The sequence below is a fragment of the Lynx rufus genome, unplaced genomic scaffold (genome assembly GCF_022079265.1).
Source record: "Lynx rufus isolate CCGP_SWC_20201006 ecotype Redwood Valley unplaced genomic scaffold, mLynRuf1.p SCAF_16, whole genome shotgun sequence".
Classification (NCBI taxonomy): Eukaryota; Metazoa; Chordata; class Mammalia; order Carnivora; family Felidae; genus Lynx; species Lynx rufus.
Window position 1 is genome coordinate 57,430,310 of NW_025814830.1, and position 27,535 is coordinate 57,457,844.

Consider the following 27,535-nt stretch of genomic DNA (forward strand, 5'->3'; position numbering starts at 1 on the left):
TCGGTTGAGCATCCGAGTCTCAGGTCATGGTCTCGTGGTTCGTGGGTTTGAGCCCCACGAGCCTGCTTGAGATTTTGTCTCCCTTTCTCTCTCCGCCCCTCCCCTGCTTGCTTTCTCAAAAATAAATGAATAAACATTTTGAATAAATGAATCGATAATCTGTTCTTCCAGAATCTCATTTGCTATGACATCCCAGGAATAACTCCCAGATACGAATGACTTCCGGCTTCATGAGCTGTTTTCACGTACTTTTATTGTATTTTATCTTTATGACGAGACTGTGGGAAACCCAAGGCTGCTATTAGCCTCACTCTGTAGATAATTATTATCCCCATTTTAATGATGAGAAAATTGAGGCTCTGAGAAGGTAGTAACTTGCTCAACGTCATAGGATGAGGACAGAAGCCAGCGTTGTTTCCACAGAGGTTGGCCCCTTGCCACTACCCAGTACTGCCTCCCACTGACTTGTCAGTCAACAGAGACCACAATAACAATTTCTCTTCAAGCAGTATTAGCAGGATCCTAGCTTATACTCTTACTAAACACATACACATCCTAAACACATGTTAGAGGCTTTGGGTGATGAGGGAACAGGGATGGGAGGGGGGCTTGGTCGCTTCCTGTCAGGGCACATTGCACAGCTTTGATAGGGTGCAAGAAACCACTCTCTCGGAAGTTCGGTTCCGGTCACAGGACTGGTCTGGGCAGAGTGAGGGCAGGACGCAGTGAGCCGGAAGGCACAAAGTGGGTGGGACAATTTAACCAGCAAAGAAAAAACAGTGGAGGGAAGGCTGGGGAGGAAGGATTGAGGGTGAAGGACCAGGGTAGGAGGACATAAAAAACAAAAGGAAAGGCAATTAGTTCAGTTGTGTGAATCACAGGCAGCCCTGGGCCGAGGGCTGCTCCCTCCACGAACCAGCCACGAATACGAATCTCTACAGAGGCACCAGTTGCTGGGGAGCTGAGCACCCATAATCCGGACACTGAATTTTAAAAATGTCCCCAAAGGTGCCTGGAAGGGCCAATCGGTTAAACGTCTGACTCCTGACTCTTGACTTCGGCTCAGATCAAGATCTCACCCTTCGTGGAATCAAGCCCAGGGTCAGGTTCCAAGCGGACAGCAGAGAGCCTGCTAGGGATTCTCTCCCTCTCTGCCCCTCCTCTGCTCCCATGCATGCACCAGCGCTCTCTCAAAATAAATAATCACTTAAAAAGTCCCAAAGTTTTCAGCAGTGAGGGAGGGGAAGGATGTGCAAATCATGCTACTTTTGTAATACATAAGGAACAATGGTGGGGAGCAGCGCAGCCCCAGAAACCAGTCCGACCAGCTCTGAGGCTCTGCACTATCACTCCTTAGCTGTGACCTTGGATGGGATTTAATGTGTTTGAGTCTGTTGCCTCATCTGTAAAGTAGATATTAAAAGTACTTCAGAGTTGTGAATATTAAGAGCATCCGATAGCGAGCCAGGCACCAGTTAGTACTAAGATTGCCTGCAGGAATTTCCAGAATACAGAAAGAAAAGCACATGGAGAGCCTGGGTGGCTCAGTCTGTTAAGCATCGGACTTCGACTCTGGTCAGGATCTGTCCGCTGCTGAGTTTGAGCCCCGCATAGGGCTCTGTGCTGACATCTGAGAGCCTGGAGCCTGGAGCCTCCTGCTTCAGAGTCTGTGTCTCCCTCTCTCTCTCTGCCCCTCCCCCACTCATGCTCGCTCGCGCGCTCTCTCTCTCAAAATTAAACATAAATTTTTTTTTTAAGCAAAAAAGAAGCACGTTACCATAACCCTACCTCTGTAAGACATCCACCTAGTTTTTGGTTTTTCTACTCAACAAGCTTTTCAGCTCTGAGCAGTCAGCAGCGTCAAAGCTAAGCACTAAAGCGCCGGGCCTCACGCAGGCTGGGAAAGAGGAGGAAAGGTGCAGACAGCGGCGGCCAGGGGCCGGGTCTGCCTGGGCCAGCGACGAACCAAAAGGCCCCTCCCTCCTGCCTCGGGCTGGGGAAGACTTCCAGAAGTCTTCGTGCCCTCCGCAGAAAATAACTAGTTAAGATGGCTATCTGTCCGAAATTAAACGTCCTCAGGACGAGGCTCCTGCCCGCGCAAGGGCGCCCGGCCACCCTCCCTGCTCTGACCGCGAGCCCCGCGGGCCCCTTTCAACTGCCCGGCGGCGCGCTGCCGCCTGACCCCCGGAGACCCGCAGACGGACCAGGGTCCGGTTCCGGGAGGGGGGGTTCGGGGTCCGAGTCCGGGTCCCGTGGGGTCTGGGGGTCGGGGTCCGAATCCCAGTCCCGGGAGCGGGTTGAGTCCGAGTCCGTGTACCGGTCCCGGGTGACGGTCCAGTCTTTTGGGCGGTTTCCCTCCTTGCTCCGCCCGGTAAAAGGACGGCCGCCCCAGCAGCGGCGCCCCTGGCCGGCGTGGCTGCAGGATGCAGCCCGGCGCAGAGTCACGGCACTCTTCCTCCAGGGCTCTATGCGCGGTGCCCCGCACAGGCTGCCACCTAATAAACCGCTAGGTTACGCCAGTCCGGTCGGGGTTGCGGCGGGGCGCCGGGGGCACCGAGCCCTGGCAGCCCCCACCGCGCAGGCGCTCCCGGGTAGCCCGACTGCGCAGGCGCCGCTTCCGCGCCAACATGGCGGCCGTGTTGCTGCTGCTGCGTGCCCTCCGTCGGGGCCCGACTGCGGGGCCCGGGCGACTGCGGGGCTCCTGCTCGGGCTGGAGCCCAGGCCTCACCACCGAAGGCGGGAGGAGGTGCCAGCACTTCGTCTACAGGCCTCCGATCCGACTCGCGGGCGCCGGAGGCCAAGCCAAGCAGGTAACCGCCGACCCCAGGCTGGGACCCTGCCCCCTTCCTGAATCTGGGCCGGGCCTCTCCCGCCCCGCCTCCGCCCCGGCTGGGTCCCTCCCCCTTCCCCTGATCCCCCTCCCCAGCCCCGGCCAGGCCCCTCCCCCTCCCCCATAGGCCTCCCCCGCTCTCCCCGCGCCCCCGCCGGCCCCTGAGCCCGAGCGGTGCCTTCCAGTCCAGTGATGCGGGGTGGTACGGAAGGGCCGGGTCAGCCTTGGAGAGACTCCGCACAGGCTCCAGCTTGGATTTTTCCAGCCCTTATTTCCTGTATTGATATTTTCTGCCTGTTTGCCTGAATTCCTGGCATCTTAAAATTGAATCCAGGGGCGCCTGGCTGGCTCAGTCAGTGGAGCGTCAGACTCTTGATCTCCAGGTTGAGTTCGAGCCCTACATTGGGTGTAGACATTACTTAAAAATCTTTTTTTTTTTTTAATTTTTAAAAAATATTTATTTTTGAGGAAGAGAGAGAGAGAGACAGTATGAGCGGGGGAGGAGCAGAGAGACAGGGAGGCACAGAATCCGAAGCAGGCTCCAGGCTCCAAGCTGTCAGCACAGAGCCCGATCTGGGGGGCTCGAACTCATGAACTGTGAGATCGTGACCTGAGCCAAAGTCGGACGCTTAACCGACCGAGTCACTCAGGCACCCCTAAAAATAAAATCTTTAAAAAAAATAGATAAATGTGGGGCTCCTGGGTGTCTCAGTCGGTTGAACATCCAATCCGACTTCGGCTCAGGTCATGATCTCGAGGCCTGTGAGTTCGAGCCCCGCATCGGGCTCTGTGCTGACAGCTCGGAGCCTGGAGCCTCCTTCCGATTCTGTGTCTCCCTCTCTCTGCCCCTCCCCCACCCATACTCTGTCTCTCTCTCTCTCTCTCTCTCTCTCTCTCTGTCAAAAATAAATAAACATTTAAAAAAATGTTTAAAAAAATAGATAAATAAATTGAATCTACTAAAAGTTTCACTGATTTTAGCAGAGAACAATTTCACAATTGGCTCATTTGGGTCTGATCTCCTGAGGATTAGTTCCACATAGTACTTGGCGTTCGGTTCGAAGTGGGCTGAGGTTTTGTGAGCCAAACACCACGTGATTGTATTTGACTTTTGTCTTGTAGCTTAACGTGTTAGGAACTCAAAATCACGGAGCATTCTCTGGCCAAGACTGTTCTAGGCTCTGCTCAGGTTAACTCTTCATCCAGAAAACAAAGACCCTAAGTCCTGGTGCCTTTATGGCTGATTTTTTTTTTACCCAGTCTTAGGAGCTCAGCCTTGACATCCTAGGTCATAATTTATTGTTGTGATTATATTTTATCATAACTTGAGGACCAGTTTGAATTATAATTCTCTTCTTTTCTAGCTTACTGGCTGTCCTTCCTTAACCTGAGGGCAACTGTAGACGTATTACCTTTTTTTCCTGCCTTTTAGTTCCGTTGAAAAGGAAGTTCGTGCTTTATTATCACCAGTCTGAACCTGTGCTCATTTTATGAAAATAACTGATGTAGTCAGGTCACACCGTGTGAAATCTCAGCAGGTTACCTCGCCAGTGGCTGTAATAGTAGTAAAACTAAAGTAACCTGGTTTAAGCAAACTGTTTGGGTCTGACTTTGAAGAATAACAGTTTTTGTTTTGTTTTGTTTGCTGTATCTTTCACACTGATGTTAGTCATTTGTTGGGTCCAGTCCACGTTGCGTGGCTACCTCTTCTATGCCTGCTGCTTCTCACCCAACCAAGAATGTTAGTTTTAGTTAAATGGGACAATAACTCGATAGACTAGGAATTTGCCTCTTGTTGCTAACGGGAGGTTACATGTTATGTGCTTGTTACCAGAAAGCGTTGAGCAACGTGTTACTTTTCTTGATAGCAGCGGGACAGGGATGAACTAAGGGAGACATCAAAAGCAGATGAAGAAACTGCCAACAAAGAGAAAAAGTTAAGTTGGATCATTGACCTTAACATAAACGTATTCAAGTGGGAAAATGCTCACCCTGAGAGCAGAGCTTTGGAAAGACAGGCCAGTGAGCTGCTGTAGACCCAGAAACGCTCTGTGTGGAACTGCTGTCTGGAGATGTCAGGATCAAAGGCCCTGGGCTCTCAAAGCTGCCGTGTGTGTGTGTGTGTGTGTGTGTGTGTGTGTGTGTGTGTGTCTGTCTGTGTCTCTCTGTCTCTCTCTGTGTGCTTTTCCAGACTGTGATCCTTGGGTACAGAGTGGTAGCCAGCGCTCCCTGCCTGCCCCTCAGTATTTCTTGCGCTCACTCACATCATGCTTGACGTTTTGATGTTACATTAAAACTCTGAAATGATGCTCAGGCCATTCATGTTTCAGGGCATCGTAAGCACAATAAATGAGCATTGGAGTTGTCAGGAAAGGTCTGGCACAAGGAATCAGTCACACTGCGGTGGTGTGGTGTGGAATGGGTGACCGTCCTCTGTGTTTTCCTTTCCAGAACTTACAGTCGTGCCTGCTGACCCCTACCTGTGACAGGTTCCGGGGACTGTTGCTGAAACAGCATCTCATCCAGGATCCAGTCAGACTCTGGAAACTCTTAGGTGTGTATCTTCTGAAATAGAGAATTGATAGGCAAATCCTGTGACATTGTAAATAAGTTAGGATATCGTTGCTAGTCTGACATCAGCAGAGAAACAAAATCACTGAGATGACTTTTGGCTTTTTTTTTAATTAAAAAAATTTTTTTATTTACTTTTTATTTGTTTTTATTTTTTATGTTTTTAATGTTGATTTATTTTTTAAAAAGTTTTTTTTAATGTTTATTTATTTTTGAGACAGAGACAGAGGGAGACAGAGCGCGAGTGGGGGAGGGGCAGAGAGAGAGGGAGACACAGAATCGGAAGCAGGCTCCAGGCTCGGAGCTGTCAGCACAGGGCCCGACGCGGGGCTTGAACTCATGAACTGCAAGATCATGACCTGAGCTGAAGTCGGATGCTTAACTGACTGAGCCACCCAGACACCCTGTTTGGCTTCTAATTATTATTGTTGTTGTTGTTGTTGTTTTACTCACTTGCTTATTTTGAGAGAGAGGCGGGTAGAAGGGGCAGAGAGAGAGAAGGGGAGAGAGAAACAAGCAGGTTCTGAGCCATCTGCACAGAGCCCAACTTGGGGCTTAACCTCACCACTCTGAGATCATGACCTGAGCCCAGATCGAGAGTTGGTTGCTTAACCAACTGACCCACCCAGGCGCCCCCTGGCTTCTATTTATTGTGAGCCCCTAGATGTTCTAAAGAGCAGTTTACAAAAGAGAAGATTGGCTAAGGCCTAATTGCTTCCTTGAGTGGACTTTTTTAAAGTTCTGGTGCATAGCAATGATTGGGCTGCTTGAGAGGATTTTCGTGTTCTCTAGCAGCTGCAAGAACAGTTAGTAAGGTTCTTCAAAGTGTATGTTTTATGTAAAGAAGGTAACTAAAAACAGCCCACAAATAACTTATTCTTGAAATAGTTTGCTTGTTTAATGAGATACTGTGACCTCTTCAAGCGAGATCTTAGGTCAGAGGCCTTAGGATCTTCAGGATTGACACCTGGGACTTTACTCCCCGCTCCATCCAGTTGGAAAGGGCAAAAGTGAAACCTCCCAACTCCTAAAATACATGAAATGGCTTGGTTCCCCCGTGTGCTCGGGGAGGGCCACTTGGCAGCAGCTGTTTCCGCATTTAAAGCTACACACGTCCCCAGGGACACACGCCTCGCCCTCCAGACAGCCTGACCCTCTTCAGAGGGCCATCAGGGTAGTCTTACTTGCGGTTCTGTGAGCGTTGTGAAGAAAGATCCAGCTCAGTCCTGGCCGTGAGACTCTCTTTCCCCTCCTTTTAAACAGCAGTGGAATTAGACGGCGGACAAGGCCGAGCCTCTGGTGTGATGAGTGTTGTGTCCCAGTGGTGGCTGCCGGGAGGCCGCTGCACACGTCACAGCCAGCGTGGCTCGTGTGCTCAGGTTCATTAAAGTGGCTGTGTGTGTGTGGAAGAGGCCATCCTCCAGCAGACTTCCGACGTTTCCTCAGTTTACATGCACGACTAAGTTTTCTTCCCTGGCTTGCCAACTGCAGTGACGAGACATTCCATAAGTTGAAGTAGCTTATTATTCCGTAAGTAGCAGCTGCTGTACTAAAAATGAGGACCCAACAGCGCTCAATCTCAGCACGTAGGTTTCGGATGGCTTCTGTTTGGGTTTGGTTATTGGAGAACATACTCTTCTCCCGAGTGCTCCCCCGGAGGGGCAGATCTTGCTAAACGCTGTCCCTGTTCCTTACAGGTGGCACTTACTATTTTAACACGTCCAGGATGAAGCAGAAGACTAAGGACAATGGTAAATCCAAGGCGAGGACCCCTGAAGATGACGAAGGTACATCTATGTGACGTTCGTAAATAATGGCTGCCTCGGTTGTCTTCACATGTGTGTTCTGCTCTCCGCAGCAGGAAGTCGGTCTCAGAAGTAGAGGGAGCCCAGGCACCTCTGTCTCTCTTACCCTGAGCACACCTACCCCCAACCTTTGATGTGATCACTGGGTCTTCTCTTCTCCTGTAGAGACAGGCTTCCATCCACACCTGTGTCCCTTGTCATGTCCAGAATGTCCGAAGGCAGGCAGGATTACTGTCCTCTGCATAGAAATGGTGACTCTCAGGTCTGCCCTGAACTCAGGAGTTTCAGGGTGGGGAGGAAGGCACCAGGACACCTTGGTGAACCCACCCCCCACACCCCTGCTGAAGTGTGGCCTTGAGAAGCAGTCTCCCCGCCAGAGGAGAGGTTGGGACAGCGTATGGCCTCAAGGAGGGGGCAGAACACATAACAACACTCCCGTGTGAGTGACTTCTTTGCCTGTTAGCCCTGCCCCAGCCCCAGTTCACAGCGACCTCACGTGTAAACCTTGAGTCTCACCTCCTATGGAATTAGGACTCTGATCGGGCGAAGGGGTGAGGGAAATTAAAAGGTCAGTTTGAATTGACCTCTAAGGTAGAAGCTGGCTGCTTAGAGGTAATGACAGTGGAAACCACTAACCCATAAGAATGACTGGAGTGTACCCAGCACTGCACTACATGATTTCTACATCTTCACAATTAATTCTCTCCTAATTCCCCGTTATTGTTCCCTTTTTATCCCTGAGGACATCGGGTGTCTGTCCTGTGCGGAGTCTGGGGAGGGACACACAGGTAGAGAGTGGGTGTCTTGTCAAGGACCTTCCTCGTACTTAGATGCTGATTTTGTTTTGCTTGTTTTATTATTATTTTTTAAAGTAGTCTCTATGCCCAATGTGGGGCTCAAACTCACAAACCCCAAGATCGAGAGCCGCAGCTGTTCCGACTAAGCCAGCCGGGGGCCCCCATCTTCAAGCTCGTGAGAGACGGGTCTTAACTCCCGGAAGCCACCCGTGTGCTCATTGGCTGGGTTCCGTGGAGACATTTCTTAGATATTTCTGGTTGCACGCTCTGCGCTGATCTCACTGCCGCCTTTGCGGGGCATTCACTTTGGCAGTGGCTCGTTTCTTTCACCCAGAGAGCTCCCCGGGAGCTCAGCTCTTCCCCAGCAGGCTTCTGAACTCGAACACACGCGCGTTTCCCACTGTGGGCTGCTATGTTCGTGTGCGTCCTTTACCCCACAGGGACTCCGCGTTGAAAGGTTTTCAGGGGTGGGGGATGAGGGTTTCGCTTGTCAGGAAATCTGCAGGATTTTGAAACACAAATACTGGCGAGGCTGATATTGGCAGCTATTAAAATTTTTTTCTTCCCAAAAATTAACGTGTTGGTCCAGTAATAGGTAGGTAGCTCAGTGGAACAAAATAGAAAATCCAGTAGCAGAGCCTGGTTTATGTAAGAATTAGGGCGTAACTCGAGTGGCATTTCGTGCAGTCGCAGGAAGGATGGATTGTGTCAGAAATGGTTTGGAACAGTTGCTTCGTGACTTGGAGAGAGACGAAATCACACGTACCAAAATAAATCCTGGATGGATTAAATCATTAAATCTAAACAGCAAAACCATAACAGAATTAGGGGGAAATGTGGCAGAATATGGACACGGGAAAGGCCTTCCTAAATTAAGAAAGAGGTGACAAGGAAGCCAGGGTTTCCTGTAGAGAAACGGGTGCGGGCCTTGTGTGCGCCGTCCCGTTCCTCGTGCTCGGTCCCGCTGACAATTGTGATTTCTGCGGGAGTGGCCGCGGCCCTCAGTCCAGGTGCTGAACCACACGCTTACTGAGCCTGGTCGCCGCCACGGTGCCGTCAGCCAGTGCTGTGGCGCAGGGGACAGCGGGGGCAGAAGTAAATCCCGAGTAGGAGTCTCGCCCACTCCTTCACCGGCGCAGGTGGCAGCCGCACGCGGCTAGAGGGCGTGTGCGTCTCCCCCGCCTTCCTGGAGCGTGTAATACGTGTGAACTTCAGATTGAACGGTAGCGTGCCCTGAGAAAACGGGACGCAGTTCGTGTCTGTCGAGTTTTCGTTAGAGGATGATTATTTGTTTAGCCGAGGATTTTTCCTTCTGGGAGAATCCACTGTGGATTTTCCCTGGCTCTGCCGCCTGTGCGGGCCCGGCTGCCTGTAAGCGCCCCCGACCTGCCTGCGTGCAGCAGGCGCAGCCCGGCGTCTGGGCCTCCCACCTGCCGAGGGTCTGCAGAGAAAGAGCCGGCCATCGTGGGGGGAAGTCTGTCTTCGCCGGCGGTGGATGCGTGAACGTTCACCTGTGCTAAGACTGCACGAGGCAGTCCCACACGGGAGCGCGCGTCTGAGTGAGGCGGGGGACTGCGCCAGAATCCTCGTTGCCCGCTTTGTACAGTGTCACCGTCGGAAGCAGCCGGGCTGACAAAGGATGGCTTTGCGGTACCACTGGGACTCCATGGGGATCCACAGCTATAGGGAAAAGTTCAGCTAAAAAAAGCAGTTGCTGGAATTTCCGGACAACTTTTGTGTTAGTGCTTCTTGGCCCTGAGACGTGAGAACACCCCGTGAGGTAGGGTTCTCGGCCCCATCTGCGTCGGGATCGGTGCCAGGTGATGGCTGGAAAGAGCTGGATCGTCACTGGGATCCCCCTGCACCGCTCGCCTCCGAGCTTGCGTTAGCAGCTGACGGGGGGGGGGGGGGGGGGGGCCTGCAGAAAGGGTTTCTGGAGGGAAAACCTGGTACAGCTCTGGTAGCTGTGTCCTTGGTCCTCTGGCTTTAGGTGACTGATTCGGGGCACTCTGAGGTGATGGACACTACCCCCTGGAAAGGAGTTTGCCACCAGAATCTCGCAGGGGGTGTGTCCTGTAGGCCGCTGTCCGGTGGGTGGGCAGTATGGTGGCCGGGAGGCAGCAGTGTCCCCTGGGTGCCTGGGGACGCGGGCAGCAGGAGCTGGCCTGTCGGCTCCCTACACGCCTGTCATCGGTGTCAGGAGCCAAAGGAGACGCGCGAGCCAAGGGGACGGGAGCGCCCGAGTGCTGTGCTCACAAGCGCAGACTCATGCGGCGCCCCGGTCATGAGGGGCCGAGGAGGAAGAGGGTCTTCCGGGGACAGGAGACGTCTTTTTGTATCTGGAGCATTTAAATGCCATTTCCTGTTCAGAATCTCAGGATCAGATTTTGTTTCACCTCCTATACCTCAGAAATCTTACTCTGATTTACTTTGAGAGACACAGAGAGCCTGCACAAGTGGGGGAGGGGCAGATACAGCGAGAGAATCCCCGGCAGACTCCGTGCAGTCAGCGCGGAGCCCAACTTGGGGCTCGACTTCGTGACTTTGACATCGTGACCTGAGCCAAAACCAAGAGTCGGATGCTCAACCGACTGAGCCCCCCCGGGCGCCCCAAAAGTCCTATTCTTATTTAGCCAGTCCTCTAAGTGTCTCATTTCCACATTTCCCTTTACAGTTTCCCTTTGTCTTTCTCGGACTGGCCCTCATGATTGCATACCTGACCAACACCACAGACAGGCGTCTGTTTTTAGGCACTTTATTCTTAGTAATTTCTACAGCCAGCGTGGGGCTCGAACGCCAAGCCCGCGATCAAGAGTCGCGTGCTTCACTAAGCCGGCCACGCACCCCCCAGGTTTGTGTTTTCTACATTTGGTTTCCTTGGGCTACGGTTTGAGAAGTACACTTAGCGAGTTACAGGAAGCAAATGTTTTTGTGGCCCTGATACACCAGCCAAGTAGCTTTCAGGAGGGTTTACTCACTGGTCCCGCTTGACAGCGTGTGCGGGGCCGGTTCCCCGCACCCCGTGCACCCGGGTTCTACTTTGTTGTACGTGCGAATGTATGCAGCACGTGTTTGCGCACGTTTGTAACGATGCTGTCTGCCGGCACAGCCGTCTCTGTGTGTGTGTGAGGTCCTGTCAGGGTGGGCCTGCCGTGGCCGTCTCCTTCTGCCCGGGAGCAGGACTCAGGGCAATTTGGACTCAGAAGCCAGAGCAGGAGTTGTATTGAGAAGCACAGACGGGGGCGCCTGGGTGGCGCAGTCGGTTAAGCGTCCGACTTCAGCCAGGTCACGATCTCGCGGTCTGTGAGTTCAAGCCCCGCGTCAGGCTCTGGGCTGATGGCTCAGAACCTGGAGCCTGTTTCCGATTCTGTGTCTCCCTCTCTCTCTGCCCCTCCCCCGTTCATGCTCTGTCTCTCTCTGTCCCAAAAATAAAAAAATAAACGTTGGAGAAGCACAGACGATTTTAACCTGCCTTCAGTGAACCGTCCTGACGCCCCAGAGCAGTTACCACTCTGGGCTGGGACCTCCCTGCTCTCTCGCCTGGAGAGTCCTCTGGGAACGTGATGCGCTGCCTCTAGGCCCGGCCTAGATCCTTCTCTCTCAAACAGGCCAGCGGCAGGCAGCTCCGTGTGTCAGAACACCTGGCTAGCATTTGAAAAGGGTTGGGTTTTTGGGAAGAAAGAAGATGTGTGTTTTGGAGCCTAAAGGCAAGCTTTTTTTTTTTTAATGTTTATTTATTTTTGAGAGAGGAGAGCACACGCACGCCTGCACGCACGCATGCACACGTGATTGGGGGAGGGGCAGAGGCGGGAGACAGAGGATCCAAAGCAGGCTCTACAGTGACAACAGAGAGCTCACTGTGGGACTCGAACCCGCGAACCTCGAGACCTGAACCGAGAGGTGACCTGAGCCGAAGTTGGACGCTTTTGTTGGCTAAGCCCCCCAGGTGCCCTGTCCAAGCTGTCTTTTGATTTTAAATGTTTGTTTATTTTTGAGAGAGAGAGCACACATGAGCACAAGCAGGGGAGGGGCAGAGACAGAGGGAGACGCAGAATCTGAAGCAGGCTCCAGGCTCCCAGCTGTCAGCAGAGTTCGACGCGGGGCTCAAACTCACAAACCGTGAGACCATCACTTGAGCCCCTGAGCCGAAGTTGGATGCTTAACCGACTGACCCACCCAGGCGCCCCATGATTTTAGAAATTCTTGCAAAAAAGTGCAAAATTATCTTGTTTAAAACCAAGCTATATCTGGGGCACCTGGCTGGCTCAGTTGGTGGGGCGTACAACTCTCGAACTCGGGGTTGTGAGTTTGAGCCCCACTTTGGGTATAGAGATTCCTTAAAAAAAAGAAAATCTTTTTAAAAACAAATAAATGAAACCAAACCATATTTTTTAAAAATCAGAGCCCTGTCTCACAGTCTGCAAACAGACGCATGTGAGTCGCAGAATCGTCGCGAGCCTGTTTCCACGCGGGGCGTGCCTGTGTGCTGGCCAGAGCAGCCAGGAAGGGCAGTGTTGCCACATGGCCTGGGCCCAAATGCGCAAGTGCTTCCAGTGGACTCGTGCCCCGCGACCGCCGGCCAGGAACCAGGGATGCACAACAATTTGTGTGTGAGTGAGAGCCTGCCGATCATACAAAGCTTCTAAAACAGAGACGTTCATCCTGCTGGTGGAGTCTCACCCAGTTTGCCCAGTATGGGGACTCTCAATATTATTAACTAGAAAACAAGATGGGAATTCAATAGACCAATTAAGTAGAAAATCACACTGAAATACATGGTCTCTACCTACTCACCGAGAACATAAATTTGCTTTCTAAAATAACTGCTACCTTTATTTAGTTGCCCTTTGTGACTGAGCTTTACATATTGGATAGGCTCTTATAGCCCGTTCTTTTTTTTTTTAAGTTTACTTATTTTGAGAGAAAGAGCATGAGTGCGCATGAGTGGGGGGAGGGGCAGAGAGAGGGGAGAGAGAATCCCAAGCAGGCTCCGAGCTGTGAGCGCAGAGCCTGATGCACGGCTCGAACTCATGAGGTCACGACCTGAGCCAAAATCAAGAGTCGGACGTTTAACCCACTGAGCCCCCCAGGTGCCCCCGTTCTAGTCTAAGAGAACATCTAAAATGCGCTGTCAGGTTTTCAGAACGGTTGCAGACACAGCCTTCTCCATAAGCTTCATTTTGTGTTTAAGCTGCCTTAAAATGCCTTTCAGCTCCTCTAAACTGTTGGGAGACGAGGGTGTGTTTGTGGACGGCTCCGGCTCCAAGCGGCACAGGGGGAAGCGGGCGGCACCGGTTCCGGTGCGTGTGCGCTTGGGCTGAGCCCTTGTGCTGGGTCCCCCTGCTCCCGGGAGTGGGCCTCTGCCCTTCCCCCAAGCGGACGCTTGTGTTTGTGCCGGAAGGAGCAATGGTGGAAACTTTGGTTGCCGAGCGAGGTCGGGGCCGTGGTGAGCAGAAGTGGTGAAGGCATCCTTAATGACAGGCCTGGTTGGAGTCTGGGTGGCGTGTCGGGAGGATGGGCCGTGCCGCACAGGTGAGGGCTGCACGGCAGCCTGGTGTGTAAACGGAGGCGCCGGATCCTTCCAGGGACTGGGCTGGGTGGGCTAGTGAGATGACAGCATCGCGCAAATGAGAGGGTTTACCTGACTGGCTGTTTTGGGAGGAAGACTGTGGCCTGGCCTCTGGTGGCTGCAAGCAGGGCTCTCCCGTCTGCGCTCTGGGCCTGAGGGAAGCAGCTTCTGAACGTCCTTCTGGCCTCCTGGTCCACTTGCTCTCCCTCCTTCTGGGAGCCTCTCCCTGGTGCCCGTGCTGAGAGCTGCTTCTCTGAGTTCCCTGTGCTGTGGGCTCTCCCCTCCCGCCCCGCCTCCACATGCTGCCGCTCGGGCCACCTTACCTCCCTGGGTTTCTGCACACCCCAAGCTGGGGCCGAGTCTCGGGTCTTCCTCTCACCCCTAAGAACGGGCACGATGCAGTCCATACCCTGAGTAGGGTATCGGTAGCCAAGTAATGTGATTTGGGTGAAGAGTTGGTCTTCGGGAACATTCTTGAATTAAGTGGACCCCACCATCTGTCCACGGACTAAACTGTTTAAATGTGTGGCTGTGGGGGAGGGGAGGCAGGTGTCTGGTTGTTATTAAAGACTTGCACGTGTGCGCACAGCCCGCCGGTGATCACGCCAGGGCGGGGGGTCGGCCGTGCTCCCGGCCGAGGGCTGACGGTGGAGACATAGCACACGCTGGTCCCGGGAAGTGGAAAACCCTGGTTTTGTGCTCTACGCAGACGGCGAACGGGGTGCTGGTGGCCCGGATGGCATGTGATTAGTATCTGTCTCGGGCCGCTTTGTTGAAAACCGGCCAACACGCAGGGCCGGCCTCCTCGCCCCTGTGCTCTCCTGCCGCCCCGCCTGCGGCCTCTGTCTCATGGTCCCCCGGTTGCCCCGCCCGCAGAGGAGAGGAGACGCAAGGAGAGAGAGGACCAGATGTACCGCGAGCGGCTTCGCACCCTGTTTGTCATCGCCGTGGTCATGAGCCTGCTGAACGCGCTCAGCACCAGCGGGGGCAACATTTCCTGGAACGACTTTGTCCACGAGATGCTGGCCAAGGGCGAGGTGCAGCGGGTGCAGGTGGTGCCCGAGAGCGACGTGGTGGAGGTCTACCTGCACCCCGGAGCCGTGGTGTTCGGGCGGCCTGTGAGTGCGGGCGGGCCCCTTTCCGTCCCCCCACCCCCCCCACCCTGAGATCCCGTGATTGGGGGAGGGGGTGTTGTCCCAGACGGGAGCTGGGGGCCCGCAGCTGCGGTGGCCGTGTACAGAGAGGAGGAGGAGGAGGGAACGTGAGCCAGCGGTGGCCCCGACGTCCCGCTCTGTGGGTCTGGCGCTGGCTGCAGGTTGGCACATGGGGCAGCTTTGGCGGATGCTGGTGAGTTGAGGTGCCAAGGTTGTTGGGAGGATTCCCTGGGGGCCGGGGGCAGGAGCCTACCCTCCCTGTGAGGGTGGCTGAGAGGTGGGGTTGGGCAAGGGCTGGCCCTTGGACGGGAGGGAGGAGAGAGCAAGCAGGGCCTGCTTACCTCCCCGCCTCGGGTGCTCCCGAGGGAGAGGAGGCGTCAGACGGGTGGGATTTGGTCTCAGGGAGAGGGCTGGGCATCAGTGTGGGGCACTGGGCCCCGGAAGCCGACTGTGGAAACCCCGCTACGAGAGGGAGCCACCGTCCAGTCCCCGCCTCTTTGTTCCCCCGCCCCCCACCCCATAACCACACCACCGGCAGGCCCAGGAGAGGTAGCGACACGAGACTATTTTCCAGAACACTTTTCCCTGATCCTGTTTGCTAGTCATCTCTGTACTGACGCTCAGAGCTGGGTTAGATGTTTGATCCACGGTCCTGTCATGTTTTAGCCTCCTTCCTGTTGTTTGTTAGAGGTTTGGACAGCGGGAAAAGGAGACCAGGTAGAATGCTGGGAGACAGGCGTTCAGTGTGGACATACTGTGCGCACTTGGGGCACAAGTTTACTCGTGGGCGTAGGACTCTGTCCCTTAGGACAGCACCCTGGGCGCTGCTAGGGCTCTAGAGAGGGCTAAGCGCCACGCACGTGTGCACAGCTGTTTGTCAGTTTACACGAGCTTGTGACTTAGTTGTGGGGGACAGGCCCCTCCCGGCCCTGACTGCTGTGTGACCCGGGTGACCTTGCAGAAGCAAGTGGGTCGTCCAGGGCCAGGCGGTCAGAGAGAAGATGGGGGAGTTGAATCGCTTTCTGGAGTCATACACTTTGCTCTTGGCTTCTGGGATAGAAAGGAGGACATTGCTATGCTTCTCCATTCTGTTTCCACGGCCGGGCCGGGTGTGTGAGGGACGGGGGCATGAAGTCCACATCAGACGTTTGGGTCTGTGGGGTTAGTCCAGCACAGACTGTGATCAGGGTGTTGTGGCCGGTGGCGCCCCCGTCTGCTTCTCCCATCTGGCCTTGTGACCCCACGACATCTTCTGAGGTTCTTAAGAGCCAGGGGGAAATCTGGGTGCTCCATGTAGATTGGAAGAGTGTGTTTAGAAGCTGAGCTTGGAACGGCTTAGTTCTAGAAAGCATTTGGACCAGGCCCTCAGGAGAACGGTGTGGGACTGGCAGGACACCGTCGAGGCTGCTGGAGATCGTCAGGACGGCTCACAGAGAAGGCATTTGGGGGCCCAGCGTGGACTTCGGGCCACGCTGCCTCCTCTCAGGGAAGCCTGTCCCCCTGGAGGCAGCGGTGACATCATGCCAGGGCACTCCACCTGCTCACTCCCTGAGCCTCCACCCAGGAAAGGCTTCCCGAGGACACAGAAATCCACTTAGCTGATTTGCTGATTTCGGGGTCAGCCAGCGGGCAGGCGCGAAACCTGTGCTCTGGCCTTAGACTTGCCTGCATCCCGGCGGGGAGCTCCGGCCTGTCGCGTGTCTCTGTGCTCTGCACGCACAGCTGAGGCTCGGTGGGGGGTGTCAGTGTGGAGCACACCCTCCCTTTTCTTAAAATGTCCCCATTCCTGAAGATAGAGAAAGCACACGTATTGAAGTTTTGCTGGAATTGTGACGCAGAAGTAGTTTCTGACCCGCAGATGAACCTTCTGCTGCCGGAGCCCTGCAGCGTCTGGGGGTCGTCCGTCTGGCCCGTGTGTCACTCGCACCACCTGTGCTCTCTGCCCCCAGCGGCTGGCCTTGATGTACCGGATGCAGGTGGCAAACATCGACAGATTTGAGGAGAAGCTCCGAGCCGCGGAAGACGCCCTGAACATTGAAGGCAAGGACAGGATCCCGGTCTCCTATAAGCGGACAGGATTCTTTGGAAAGTATGCTGGTCGTTATTTGGCCCCTGAACTAAACCAGGCGTGGCTCTGTAATGTGCTAACAAAGCACACACACAGGAAAGTGGCCTGGCCTGCACGAAGCAGACCCCCGTGTGGGAGGGCGAGTCCGGGACCACGTGTGGGGAGGGCGTCCGTGGCTCTGTGGCTTTTCTTGATCCAGCACATCGTGGGGCCGTTGTCTTCTACAAACGGGAAAGTGGAACAGAAAGGGAGAAGCGGGCCCGTCCGGTAGAAATCCCTGCTTCCGTGCGGCAGACGCAAGCGGGGACCGTGTTGGGCCCGTGGGACCTACAGACTCAGCGGGACACATTAGCTCCCAGTCATGGCGTCTCACCGCACACTGGGCCCGGCAGCGGCCAGAGCTTGCGTGCCGAGGCTCGCTGCTGACTGGCAGACACCGCTGAGGCGCTGAGCTTCCTGTGCGGTGGCGGGTCTCTCCCGCAGGTGCAGGGCCAAGGCTGGCGGGCGGCGGGAGGGCGGGCTGGCGCCCTAGCGTTCACTCGGTTTCCTGCTCTGCGTGTTTTGCCGTCCCATCCAAAACCGGTGGCCTACTTTGGCGCACGTGAAAATCGGTTCTCGCTGGGCGTTGTCGGTAGGCTCTGGAGGACGGGGTGAGCGTGTCGTGTCCATGTCCTGGCCTTGCGCCGTGGGGAGACGCTCCACCTGCCCATGTGGGAGAAGGTCACGAGAGAGCAGAGTTGGACAAGGAAACCCATTTTCACAACCACTCGCTCTGCACGCTGTTCTCGGAGTGCGGGTCGCTCTTCCCATCTCTGAAGGGTCTGTGGCCCCGGACTTCGCGAGGCGTGCCCATGAGCTTCCTGCCCGTGACTGACTCTCTCTCCCCCGCTAGTGCCCTCTACGCCTTGGGGATGACCGCAGTGGGCCTGGCCATCCTGTGGTACGTGTTCCGTCTGGCTGGGATGACAGGACGGGAAGGAGGACTCAGTGCTTTTGTAAGTTGGGCACGTGCCACCCATCCCCCTGCACCTGTGCTCTGTCCCATCTCCCTGAACGTGCGGTCTGTGCCGCATCCCTGAACGTGTGCTCTTAGGGTCTGTCTGTGCTTGCTGAGTATGGCTCCCAAGAGTGAGCACGCGGTGAAGGCTAAGCTGTCACAGAGGCCAGCCTGGAGCCGTGGCCTGCCAGCTCCTCGTTCTTTGTGCCTGGCCGACTAGGGGATCCACCTGAGGCCCGCTCTCCCCCTGGCTTGTGGGGCAGCTGAGCCAGGCCAGTGTATAGGCCAGTTTATTCTGCTGTTTCGGTAGCTGGGCATGACTGTTTCTTTGGTTTCTCCTACTTGCTAAGATGCTGCGTATTTTTTAAGGCTGGCAACTGAGCCAGCCAGATGCCCCAAACCTAAATACACTTTTTAAAAATTTTGTTTTAAAGTTTATTTATTCAGAGAGAGAGAGAGAGAGAGAGAGAGACAGACTCCACAGTGAGATCATGACCTAAGCCGAAGTCAGACACTTAACTGGCTGAGCCATCCAGGCACCCTGCCCCCCCCACCCCAAATACACTTTAAAAGCATTCTCTTGGGGCACGTGGCTGGCTCAGTTTGAGGAGCATGCGACGCTTGATCTTTGGGTCTTGAATTTAAGCCCTGTGTTGGGTGTAGAGATTACTTAATGTGTACACATACACACACACACACACACACACACACACACACACACAGCGTCCTCTTGTGGTAGCCCTCGTTGTAACACGAACCCTCCCTGGTGGGGAGCATGTGGCCGGTTAGCCCATCAGCAGCAGAGCTGAGGGGCCCAAGCCCCGGCTGGAGCAGGTCTGCAGATGGCACCACCCAGCCCCTTCCCTGAGAACCGAGACCAAGAGTGTGTTCCTGGCTGTAGCTGAACGCTCACACTCTTTGAAGGGTGTCTCATCATGGGCTCGGGCTGTATTTTACTCGGCCAGTTTCACCGTTCTTGTGTATTTAGGGCTGTTTATTTTTACTGTCTTATTTAAATAGCACTATGATAAATTCAGCGCACACGTTTTCTGAGCGCGGGCATGTCTGTGCGCCTCCTGAGGCAGAACTGAGCTCAAGTTTGCGCCCCTCACTACGAGCTTTCTCTTGCCTGGTTGCTTTCCAGAAATTTACCAGCCAACATTTCTACCGAACTTTCCTAGAGCTCAGTGTTATCTACATTGCTTTTATAATCAGAGTATTACACAGTAGCGGGAAAAATCATACAGAAAAATACAGTTTATGTGCAAAAGAGATAGCTACGTTACCTTGTTTGGGCGGGGGGTGGTTTTACATCCTTTTTTTTTTTTAAGGCAAACCGTTAAATACTAGATAACTTTCTTACTGTCCATGACACACAAGAAACATTTCCCTTCATATGCGTGGGAGGGGGTGTGGGAGAGGGGACCCTGGGCCGAGGGGAGGTGGGGCCCAGGGACGCTCACTTTCCCTGTTGTGCTGAGAGGTCACGGCACCCTGCCCTTTGTTCTTTCTGCCCAGAATCAGCTTAAGATGGCTCGTTTCACGATTGTGGATGGCAAGATGGGGAAAGGAGTCAGCTTCAAAGATGTCGCGGGAATGCACGAAGCCAAACTGGAAGTCAAAGAGTTCGTGGATTATCTGAAGGTAGGCGTGCCTGCCAAGCAGGAGGCAGGTGAGCACCATCCTGGAGGAAAGACCCGGAGTAGTCAGGTGGTGGGACCCAGTATTAAACCCGCCGTGCAGGCCGAGTGCACAGTTTTCAACCAGTAGGAGGGCCGAGAGCCCACCGCCGACTGCAGCCTAAGCCGTCTGGGACACCTGGTCAGTCCCGGACTGACTTGCGCCAGAACCGTGTGAACCATAGCGGATTCGTGACCGCGCATGAGCTGATCTCCGTGTGTCCTGTCTTGAAAGTTCTCTCTGCAACACCTGTGATCAGCGCTGCGTTGTCTGCTGCTTTTCCAGAGCCCAGAGCGCTTCCTTCAGCTCGGCGCCAAAGTCCCAAAAGGCGCGCTGTTGCTCGGGCCCCCTGGCTGCGGGAAGACCCTTCTGGCCAAGGCAGTGGCGACGGAGGCCCGGGTGCCCTTCTTGGCAATGGCTGGCCCGGAGTTCGTGGAGGTCATTGGAGGTTGGTGTTGCCTGGGGGGCTGCGGACAGGACCGTCTGTGCAGGATGGATGGCCCTGCCGTCACACGCCCTTCCTCAGGTGGTGGCCGGCCGGGGAATTGGGGGCACAGAGAGGCAAACAGAAGCCCCATGCTCCTGGGAATGCCGCTGGCGTAGAGAATTGGGCAGCGATGTTCTCTGAAGCCGCCTCCATGCGCGGCCTGGGGGTCCACCAGGGGGCGAGTACCGCCAGGGTGACTCTCCTGAGGCTTCGTCATCCTCCGTGGGCCGTTCTGGCCCCTGGCGCGACAGTTGGGCTCCCCTCCCGTTCCCCGTTCCCCGCCCGGTCCTCTGTGTCACCTTAGGCCTCGGCGCTGCCCGTGTGCGGAGCCTCTTCAAGGAAGCCCGGGCCCGGGCGCCCTGCATCGTGTACATTGACGAGATCGACGCCGTGGGCAAGAAGCGCTCCACCACCATGTCTGGCTTCTCCAACACGGAGGAGGAGCAGACACTCAACCAGCTCCTGGTGGAGATGGATGGTGGGTGCCCCCTCCTGTGCAGGGAAGGGGTTCTTTTCCTGAGACCCACTCACGGGGCGGACCACGCGGCTCATGCGTGTTGTTCGGGAACACGCACCGATGCCCACATACACGGGCTGCGTCTCTCTGCCCTAGCACCTGCTGCAGGTGAGGGTGCCGTCAACACGCTCCCTAGTAGCTGATTCTGAGACAAGGCCACTTTCAGAGCTATTTGTCACCTTGTTGCACTCAAGAAACACAGGTTTTAATTTTAAAAAGTCAAGGTCATAGTAGAAAAGAAAGAAAGAACCTGGGAACAAAAAAGGGCAGGGCAGGGCATGGTTTCCAGTCTTGGATAAACCCAGGTGATGGTGTTGTGCGCACCCCGCGGCCCGATGCAGGAAAGGTAGCACAGGGCGCTTGGCTGCCCCAGGTGGAAGCACATGTGACTCCTGATCTGGGGATTCTGAGTGACACGGAATGGTTTTTCTTTTCGGCTACTTTCGTAAGATATTGGGGTTTTTTTTGGATAGACGTTGTATGTTTATTTTATTTTTATTTATATTCCTTGAAGATTTTATTTTAAGCAATCTCTATACCCAGCGTGGGGCTCGGACTCAGGACCCCGAGATCCAGAGTTGCATATGCTCCACTGACTGAGCCAGCCTGGTACCCGGTTATTTTTATTGTGGTAAAATATACGTGGCATTTACCTTTTTATTTTTTTTTAACTTTTTTTAACGTTTATTATTTTTGAGAGAGAGCGAGTGGGGAGGGGCAGACAGAGAGGGAGACACAGAATCTGAAACAGGCTCCAGGCTCTGAGCTGTCAGCACAGAGCCCGACGTGGGGCTTGAACTCACGAACCGTGACATCATGACCTGTGCCGAAGTCGGACACTTAACCGACTGAGCCACCCAGGCGCCCCGAAATTTACCATTTTAACCATTTATTAGTGTTATTCTCTCTGTTGTGCAACCACCATCTATCTCTAGAACCTTCTCATCTTCCCTGACTGGAACTCTGTCCCCATTAAACACCAGCCTCCCAGCCCTTGGCAGCCATGCCACCTTGTGTCTCCACGGGTCTGAGTCTTCTTGGACCCTCCTGTGGGTGACTCCTACTGCTATTTGTCCTTCTGTGACTCACCCAGTGTGATGTCCTCCGGCTTCCGCCATGCTGTGGGGAGAGGGCTTAATTTTTTTTTTTTTTATGTTTATTTACTTTGGGAGAGAGCAGGTGGGGGAAGGGCAGAGAGAGAGAATCCCAAGCAGAGCCCAACATGGGGCTTGAACTCATGAACCGTGAGATCATGACCTGAGCTGAAATCAAGAGTCAGATGCTTAACTGACTGAGCCACCCAGGCGCCCCTTTATGTATTTATTTCATTTATTATTACTTTAAAAATTGTTTATGTATTTATTTTTAAGTAGATTGCACACCCAACATCGGACTGAGATCAAGAGTCACGCACTTCACTGACTGAGCCAGCCAGGCACCCCCTGGTCGTCTTTGTAATCGAATGACAAGTGTCTCTCTCTCTCTGTTCCTCCTTCCCTCACGCTCTGTCTCTGTCTCTCTCTCTCTCAAAAATAAACATTAAAAAAATTTTTTTTAAAAAGGGGCGGCTGGGCGGCTCAGTCCGTTGAGTGTCTGACTTCGACTCTGGTCACGATCTTGTGGTTCATGAGGTTCAAGCCCTGCGTCCGGCTCTGTGCTGACAGCTCAGAGCCTGGAGCCTGCTTCTGATTCTGCGTCTTCCTCGCTGTCTGCCCCTCTCCCACTCACGCACGCGCACCTTCTCTCTCTCAAAAATAAACATTTGAAAAAAAAAAAAAGAATGAACGACATCTGTGATATCGAGTGGACAAGGGAGAACTGGCCATTGGAAGTCATCAGATGACCAGGTGGCCGTCCAAGCTTAAAGTGCCCTCTAGTCCCTGTTTGCCCTCCGGCTCCTGCAGACGCCCGTCGAGCCCTAGATCCCTGGGTGAGAGGTGCTGTGGGCGTGCACGCCTGCCCCCGCTTCAGGCTGGTTTTCTGACCTGTGTAGTGTGGAGAGAGCGTGTGACCCCCCGTGACTCTGTGGCCCGTGTGCCACAGCTCATCATTGCAGGTGAGATGAAGGCACTCAGAGGTGAAGGCCCCCACCTGCCTCCCACCGGGCCCACGGGAGGCCCACATAGGCCTTCCTGCTCATATCGGTGTTTGCACTTGAAGGCTGAGCCCACGTTTTGGGGCAGACCCGAGCCCACCAGGAAGCATTTACCAAACGGTGGCTTCCTCTGAGCCCAACCTCTGTGCTGCCGTGAATAGGGCTGCTTCCGCTCCAGGCCCACGAGCGCCCAGGAGCCCTACTGAAGCCCCTTGTTGGGCTGGGCCAGCGGTGAACGGGTCCTTTTGTGTGCGGACACAGTACGCATTCTTCGCCCTTCACATGAGTCTGAGGGGTCTGTGTCAGTCCTCCCGGAGGGGCGGTGCTTGCTCATTGAGGCGCAGGGCACGGAGCAGACACTGTGCCGGTCGTGGGAAAAGCTCACCAGGAAGGGACTGCCCGCCCCCCCACTCATGAGTCAGGGAGAGGTGGCCCTACCGGAGGGCCAGGCACCTGCGTGGAGCGTGCTGGGGTCAGCGTGACTCGGTACCTCTGTACGGTTGATCAGCAGAAAGAGGGCTCTGTGCTGAGTGCCCCTTCCCCGTGCCTTCACCGGAGCTTGTGTTAGCAAGAGTGTGTGGGGACGTGAGCTGCGTTCTCACGTGGAGTCAGAAAGTCCTAGCTACCATCCACATGGCCTTTTCCATTTTAGTTTACTTTGATCTGTTTTGAGAAAGCTTGAGTTGGGGAGGAGCAGACAGGGAGAATCCCAGGCAGGCTCTACACCGTGAGTGCCGAGCTGGATGCGGGGCTCGAACACCCGAACTCAGAGGTCACGCCCTGAGCCGAAGTCGGGTGCACCCCCACCCCCACCCCTTGGCCCGTGGACGTCTGTTTGCCCCCGCTCCATTTGCTGAAAAGGCTGAACTGCTTTTGTGCTCTGCCAGCGCTTAGTGGGGTCTGTAGAGTCTGGCCTCCTGGCCCGCGGAGGTCTTCTGCAGGCCCGTGCCTCCGCCACGCCACGGGGCCCCCTGCACGCACCACGCGGCACAGACTCGTGCGGGGCGGCACCTCGCACCGTGTTCCCCTCGACCGATGGGGCTGCGGCTGCCGTGCTCCGTTTGCTTTTTCATGTAAGGTTTTGAACGCGCTCGTCCACACCCGCCAAACCCTTTTCTGAGAGTTGGGTGGGAACACACCTCCTAGGACAGCCAGAGCGGAGACGAGACGCGTGGCGCGCCGGGGCGGGGGGCGCACCGATGGCTCGGACGAGTCTGCGAGTGAGCCCGCACGGCCCTCGCTGGAGTACAGCAGCCGGAAGCGTGAGCCGACCCACACTCAGCCAGCCGCCCTGGGAGACAGAACCGAACTCACACCTCCCCTCTGGCCCGGCGCTCACGCGCCTGCCTGTGGCCCCAAGAAAGGTCCGCTTACGTGTGGCAGCTGGAAACTCCCCGCATGCAGCTTCTAAACCGAGCCTGCGTGTCCTTGCCATGGTTACCGTGAAGCAAAGGAAAGAAATTGAGTGCTCACACACCGCCATTCGGATGGATCCCGAGGGAATTCTGCTGAGCGAAAAGGGCCAGCGTCAAGCGGCTACAGGTTGTACGGGAACACTTACCCAAGACTGTCAAAGTGACAGAATCCCAGAGACGAGAACAGACTGGAGGTGGGGTGGCCGTGGAGCAGGCCTGCGTACCGCGGGGACGCGGAGAGAGGCGGGCAGGGGGGTTGCGTGCAGGGGACCTGCAGAGAAGAAAGCTCCTGGTCGAGTGCGTTAGTCGAGGCGGTGAGAAGGCTCTGCCCTGCACGGCCAGCTTCCTGGCTCTGAGCGACCCTCGAAAGGACTTCTCTGTACCAAGCTGCACCTGTGTATCTGTAACTAGGTCAAAATGCAAAGTTTCTAGAGCAATCCGTCCAGCCCCGGGGGGCTATACCCTCTGTGTGATCGTGACCCCAGTGACGCAGGGTGCCTGGCCCGGGTGAGGGGCTGGCTCTGTGGGGAGGTGGAGCTGAGACCCGCCAGCAGAGCTCTGAGCGCTCCCGCAGCTCGTGCTGGGGCTGGCTGGCGCCGCCTGCGCCCCTGCCCTGCCGCTGCTCTTCCGCAGGCATCACTCCCACCGTCGTCCCATGTGTCTTCAGTTCATGTGACTTCGGAATTCCGTGTCCACGGCCTTCGGGAATCCTGGCAGGGCCCTCTCTCCAGACAGCCTCTTGTTTGCCGGGTGTCACAGGTTGACTTCTCCTAACACCACGGTGCAGGCAGATCGAACACGGGGGGACGCGCTGCATGTGCTGGCTGGTGCTGGCTGGTTTCCGGGTTCTTTTCAGAAGTCACGGTTACGTGCTGCACTCTCCCCTGACACAGAAACGTCAAGTAAGCGTCCTGGCTTGTCGCCTTCCATGGAGAATGCACACATACAGGGTTCTCGAGGATTTCCTTGGGAGGTGGGTGTGGTTTATGCGTCCTAGTGGCTGCTTCTCGGTGACTCAGGGGTCAGTTCCTTGGTACGGTGGGTCCCAGGCCCGTGCACTCGGCCAGGCCCCTCACTGCTGTCCTGCAGAGTGGAGTCAGTGACAGTCGGCTGGGAGATGGCAGTGCCTAACACTCAGGCCATAATTCTGCAACCGTTCTTTTAAATTTCACTTAAGCCAGGTAGTTTTAAGTTATATTTGTCAGTGTCAACTTATCAAGATTTTTTTTTACTAGCAAAAGATCAGGATGTCTTCATTTTACTTATTGTTTAAGTGGGCTCTACGCCCAACGTGGGCTTTGAACGCAAGACCCTGAGATCAAGAGTTGCTCTGTTGCTCTGTTGACCGAGTCAACCAGGCGCCTCCGGCATTTTTCACTCTATTCCGGAACTTGTCAAGCATACATCAGAGCAGAGAGAGATGTGCAGCAAACCTCCACGTCGCAGGCCAGCCCTGTTCCAGCCACCCCGCTCCGTTCCTCTTCTCGGGTGGGTTATTTTAAAGCAGATCCAAATTTCTGAATCTTACGTGTTCTAAATCTTCTATGCTCTGAACGTAGTTCTTTACATCCAGAGAGATGCCACAGTATCGTCGTAACGCATAGTTTACAAGCACAGATACAACACTCAGATATCCAGTCAGGCTCAGATTTGCCCCGTTGCTCCTTAGGCGCACTTCTGCAGCTGCTTTATTCAAACCGGGGTCCCGTCTGGTTCTCCTACAGATCTGGGCCAGCGGTGGAACTTTCTGTCTGCACTTGTTTTTAAACTCCTGTGAGAGAGCGAGGGCCTAAACGCAGGCTACAGACCAGCATTAGGGACAAAATGTCCCAGACGTCTTGCTACAGTGGCTCTGGCCCACAGCCAGTGCACTGAGGGAGCGTGGGGACAGTGTCCCCTCGTTCCCCAGGCCTGCTGGGCAGTTCTCCAAAAACGAGGTCCCCCCCAGGCGCTGTCTGGATGGCAGTGCGGTTCTGGTCTGTGGTTCAGCCTGGGGGAGACGGGTGAATTCTTGCTCTGTGGGGATTCTGATCCTCATTCAGAACAACGTACGTGTTCCTTTCTTGCGGACCCCAGGGGGAAATCAGTCCCACCCTGTGTCCTGACAGGGAGCTCTACCTGAACGGCTGTCATCCCTCCAGGAATGGGCACCACGGACCATGTCATTGTCCTGGCATCCACCAACCGAGCTGACATCTTGGACAACGCTCTGCTGAGGCCAGGCCGACTGGATCGACACGTCTTCATCGACCTTCCCACGCTGCAGGTCAGGGTGGCCGGGGGCCGGCCCTTCCTGGCCCAGCTGCGACCACACAGTCCTGGTGCCTGTCTGTCCAGACTTTCTTTGGCTTCCCGCTCTTCCCACCGTTTTGCCGCTCATTTGGTTCACCCACATCTTCTCTTTATCCCTAAACATTGGGGCTGAGTTTTGTAGCAAGAACCTCAGGAGTCTCGTCCTGACCCCAAGTCTGCAGGCTGGCCGTGGGTTTGGAACATGAGCTGTGTTGCCCTGGGAGCAGGTGCGAGCCCTGCCGGTGTCTCAGCCCCTCCAGCCTCCTTGGGTCTCTGGAGAGACGTCCGCCCCCTGGTGGCCAGGCCTTGGTGGTGCCCCGAGGCAGCAGGAACCAGCAGGCAGTGATGGCGACCTCACATGGGTGTCACCCTGGGTCTGACACTCGAACGGCTCCTAGGCTCTAAGGAGCAGAATGGAGCTCCCCGCTGCCACTGCTTCCAGAACAGCACCTTCCCCTTTCTCTGACCGCGTAAGGAGCATTCCCATCAGGGTCTAGAAAACACAGAACGTCTACGAACCAGACGTCCTAGGAAGTAAGCCCTTACTATGCGTGACCTAACCTTTCATTTTGAGATGCTGCCTGTGGCTCTCAACTGGTCTCACATATGAAGGTCGGGAGTGATGACAAGGACAGGGATCTAACAGCCAGGGGCCCGTCTGTGGGGCAGGAGTGAGCCCACACTCGTGTCCTTTCTCTGCAGGAAAGGCGGGAGATTTTTGAGCAGCACCTGAAGAGCCTGAAGCTGACCCAGGCCAGCAGCTTCTACTCCCAGCGTCTGGCAGAGCTGACGCCGGGGTTCAGTGGTACGGAAGCTGGTTCCCGCCAGTCCTAAGGGTGCAGGCCTCCCCCAAGTGCCCCACATCCCCCGCTCCGGGGTGGGGGTGAGGGTGAGGGTGAGGGTGTGCACAGGGAGCCAGACCGCACAGCACTTCCCTCCCGGAGTGGTGCCAGAGCCCACGGCCGGCGCCGGCGTTCAGGGAGTACTGTGCGCGTGCGCGTGTGCGTGCTCGCAGGGGGCGCTCCTGCCTTCCGGGCTCTGCACACCGGCTCTCGGGGCCCTCCTGGGCTCGGGCTGTATGTGCCGCCGTTGATGAGTAGAATCGGATCACAAATCAGGATATTTTCTGCGCGGCTCTCATTTTAAAGGGCAATAGAAACAAAATCCCTTTTATTGTAATGTCTTCCCTTTGGATTTTTTTTAATGCCCTCAACTAGAATCTTGTGGGACCTGGAAAACTAACTTCTTTCCCCTCAGT

At 55.2% G+C, this 27,535-nt stretch overlaps 1 protein-coding gene across 2 annotated transcripts in view; it reads left to right on the forward strand.

Moving 5' to 3' along the window:
• Window positions 1-2,612: 2,612 nt before the first annotated feature.
• SPG7 (SPG7 matrix AAA peptidase subunit, paraplegin) overlaps window positions 2,613-27,535 on the forward strand; it is a 32,421-nt gene continuing 7,498 nt past the window's right edge. Inside the window, exons 1-11 of one of the 2 annotated variants that reach the window (XM_047078960.1) lie at window positions 2,613-2,810; window positions 5,282-5,384; window positions 7,099-7,188; window positions 14,449-14,690; window positions 16,676-16,815; window positions 17,687-17,789; window positions 19,310-19,435; window positions 19,757-19,919; window positions 20,263-20,436; window positions 26,127-26,251; window positions 26,980-27,082. In XM_047078960.1, the coding sequence (XP_046934916.1) occupies window positions 2,628-2,810; window positions 5,282-5,384; window positions 7,099-7,188; window positions 14,449-14,690; window positions 16,676-16,815; window positions 17,687-17,789; window positions 19,310-19,435; window positions 19,757-19,919; window positions 20,263-20,436; window positions 26,127-26,251; window positions 26,980-27,082 (1,552 nt within the window). In that variant the 5' untranslated portion in view covers window positions 2,613-2,627. The remainder of the gene's footprint in view (window positions 2,811-5,281; window positions 5,385-7,098; window positions 7,189-14,448; window positions 14,691-16,675; window positions 16,816-17,686; window positions 17,790-19,309; window positions 19,436-19,756; window positions 19,920-20,262; window positions 20,437-26,126; window positions 26,252-26,979; window positions 27,083-27,535) is intronic. The other variant, XM_047078961.1, reaches the window with a different exon arrangement.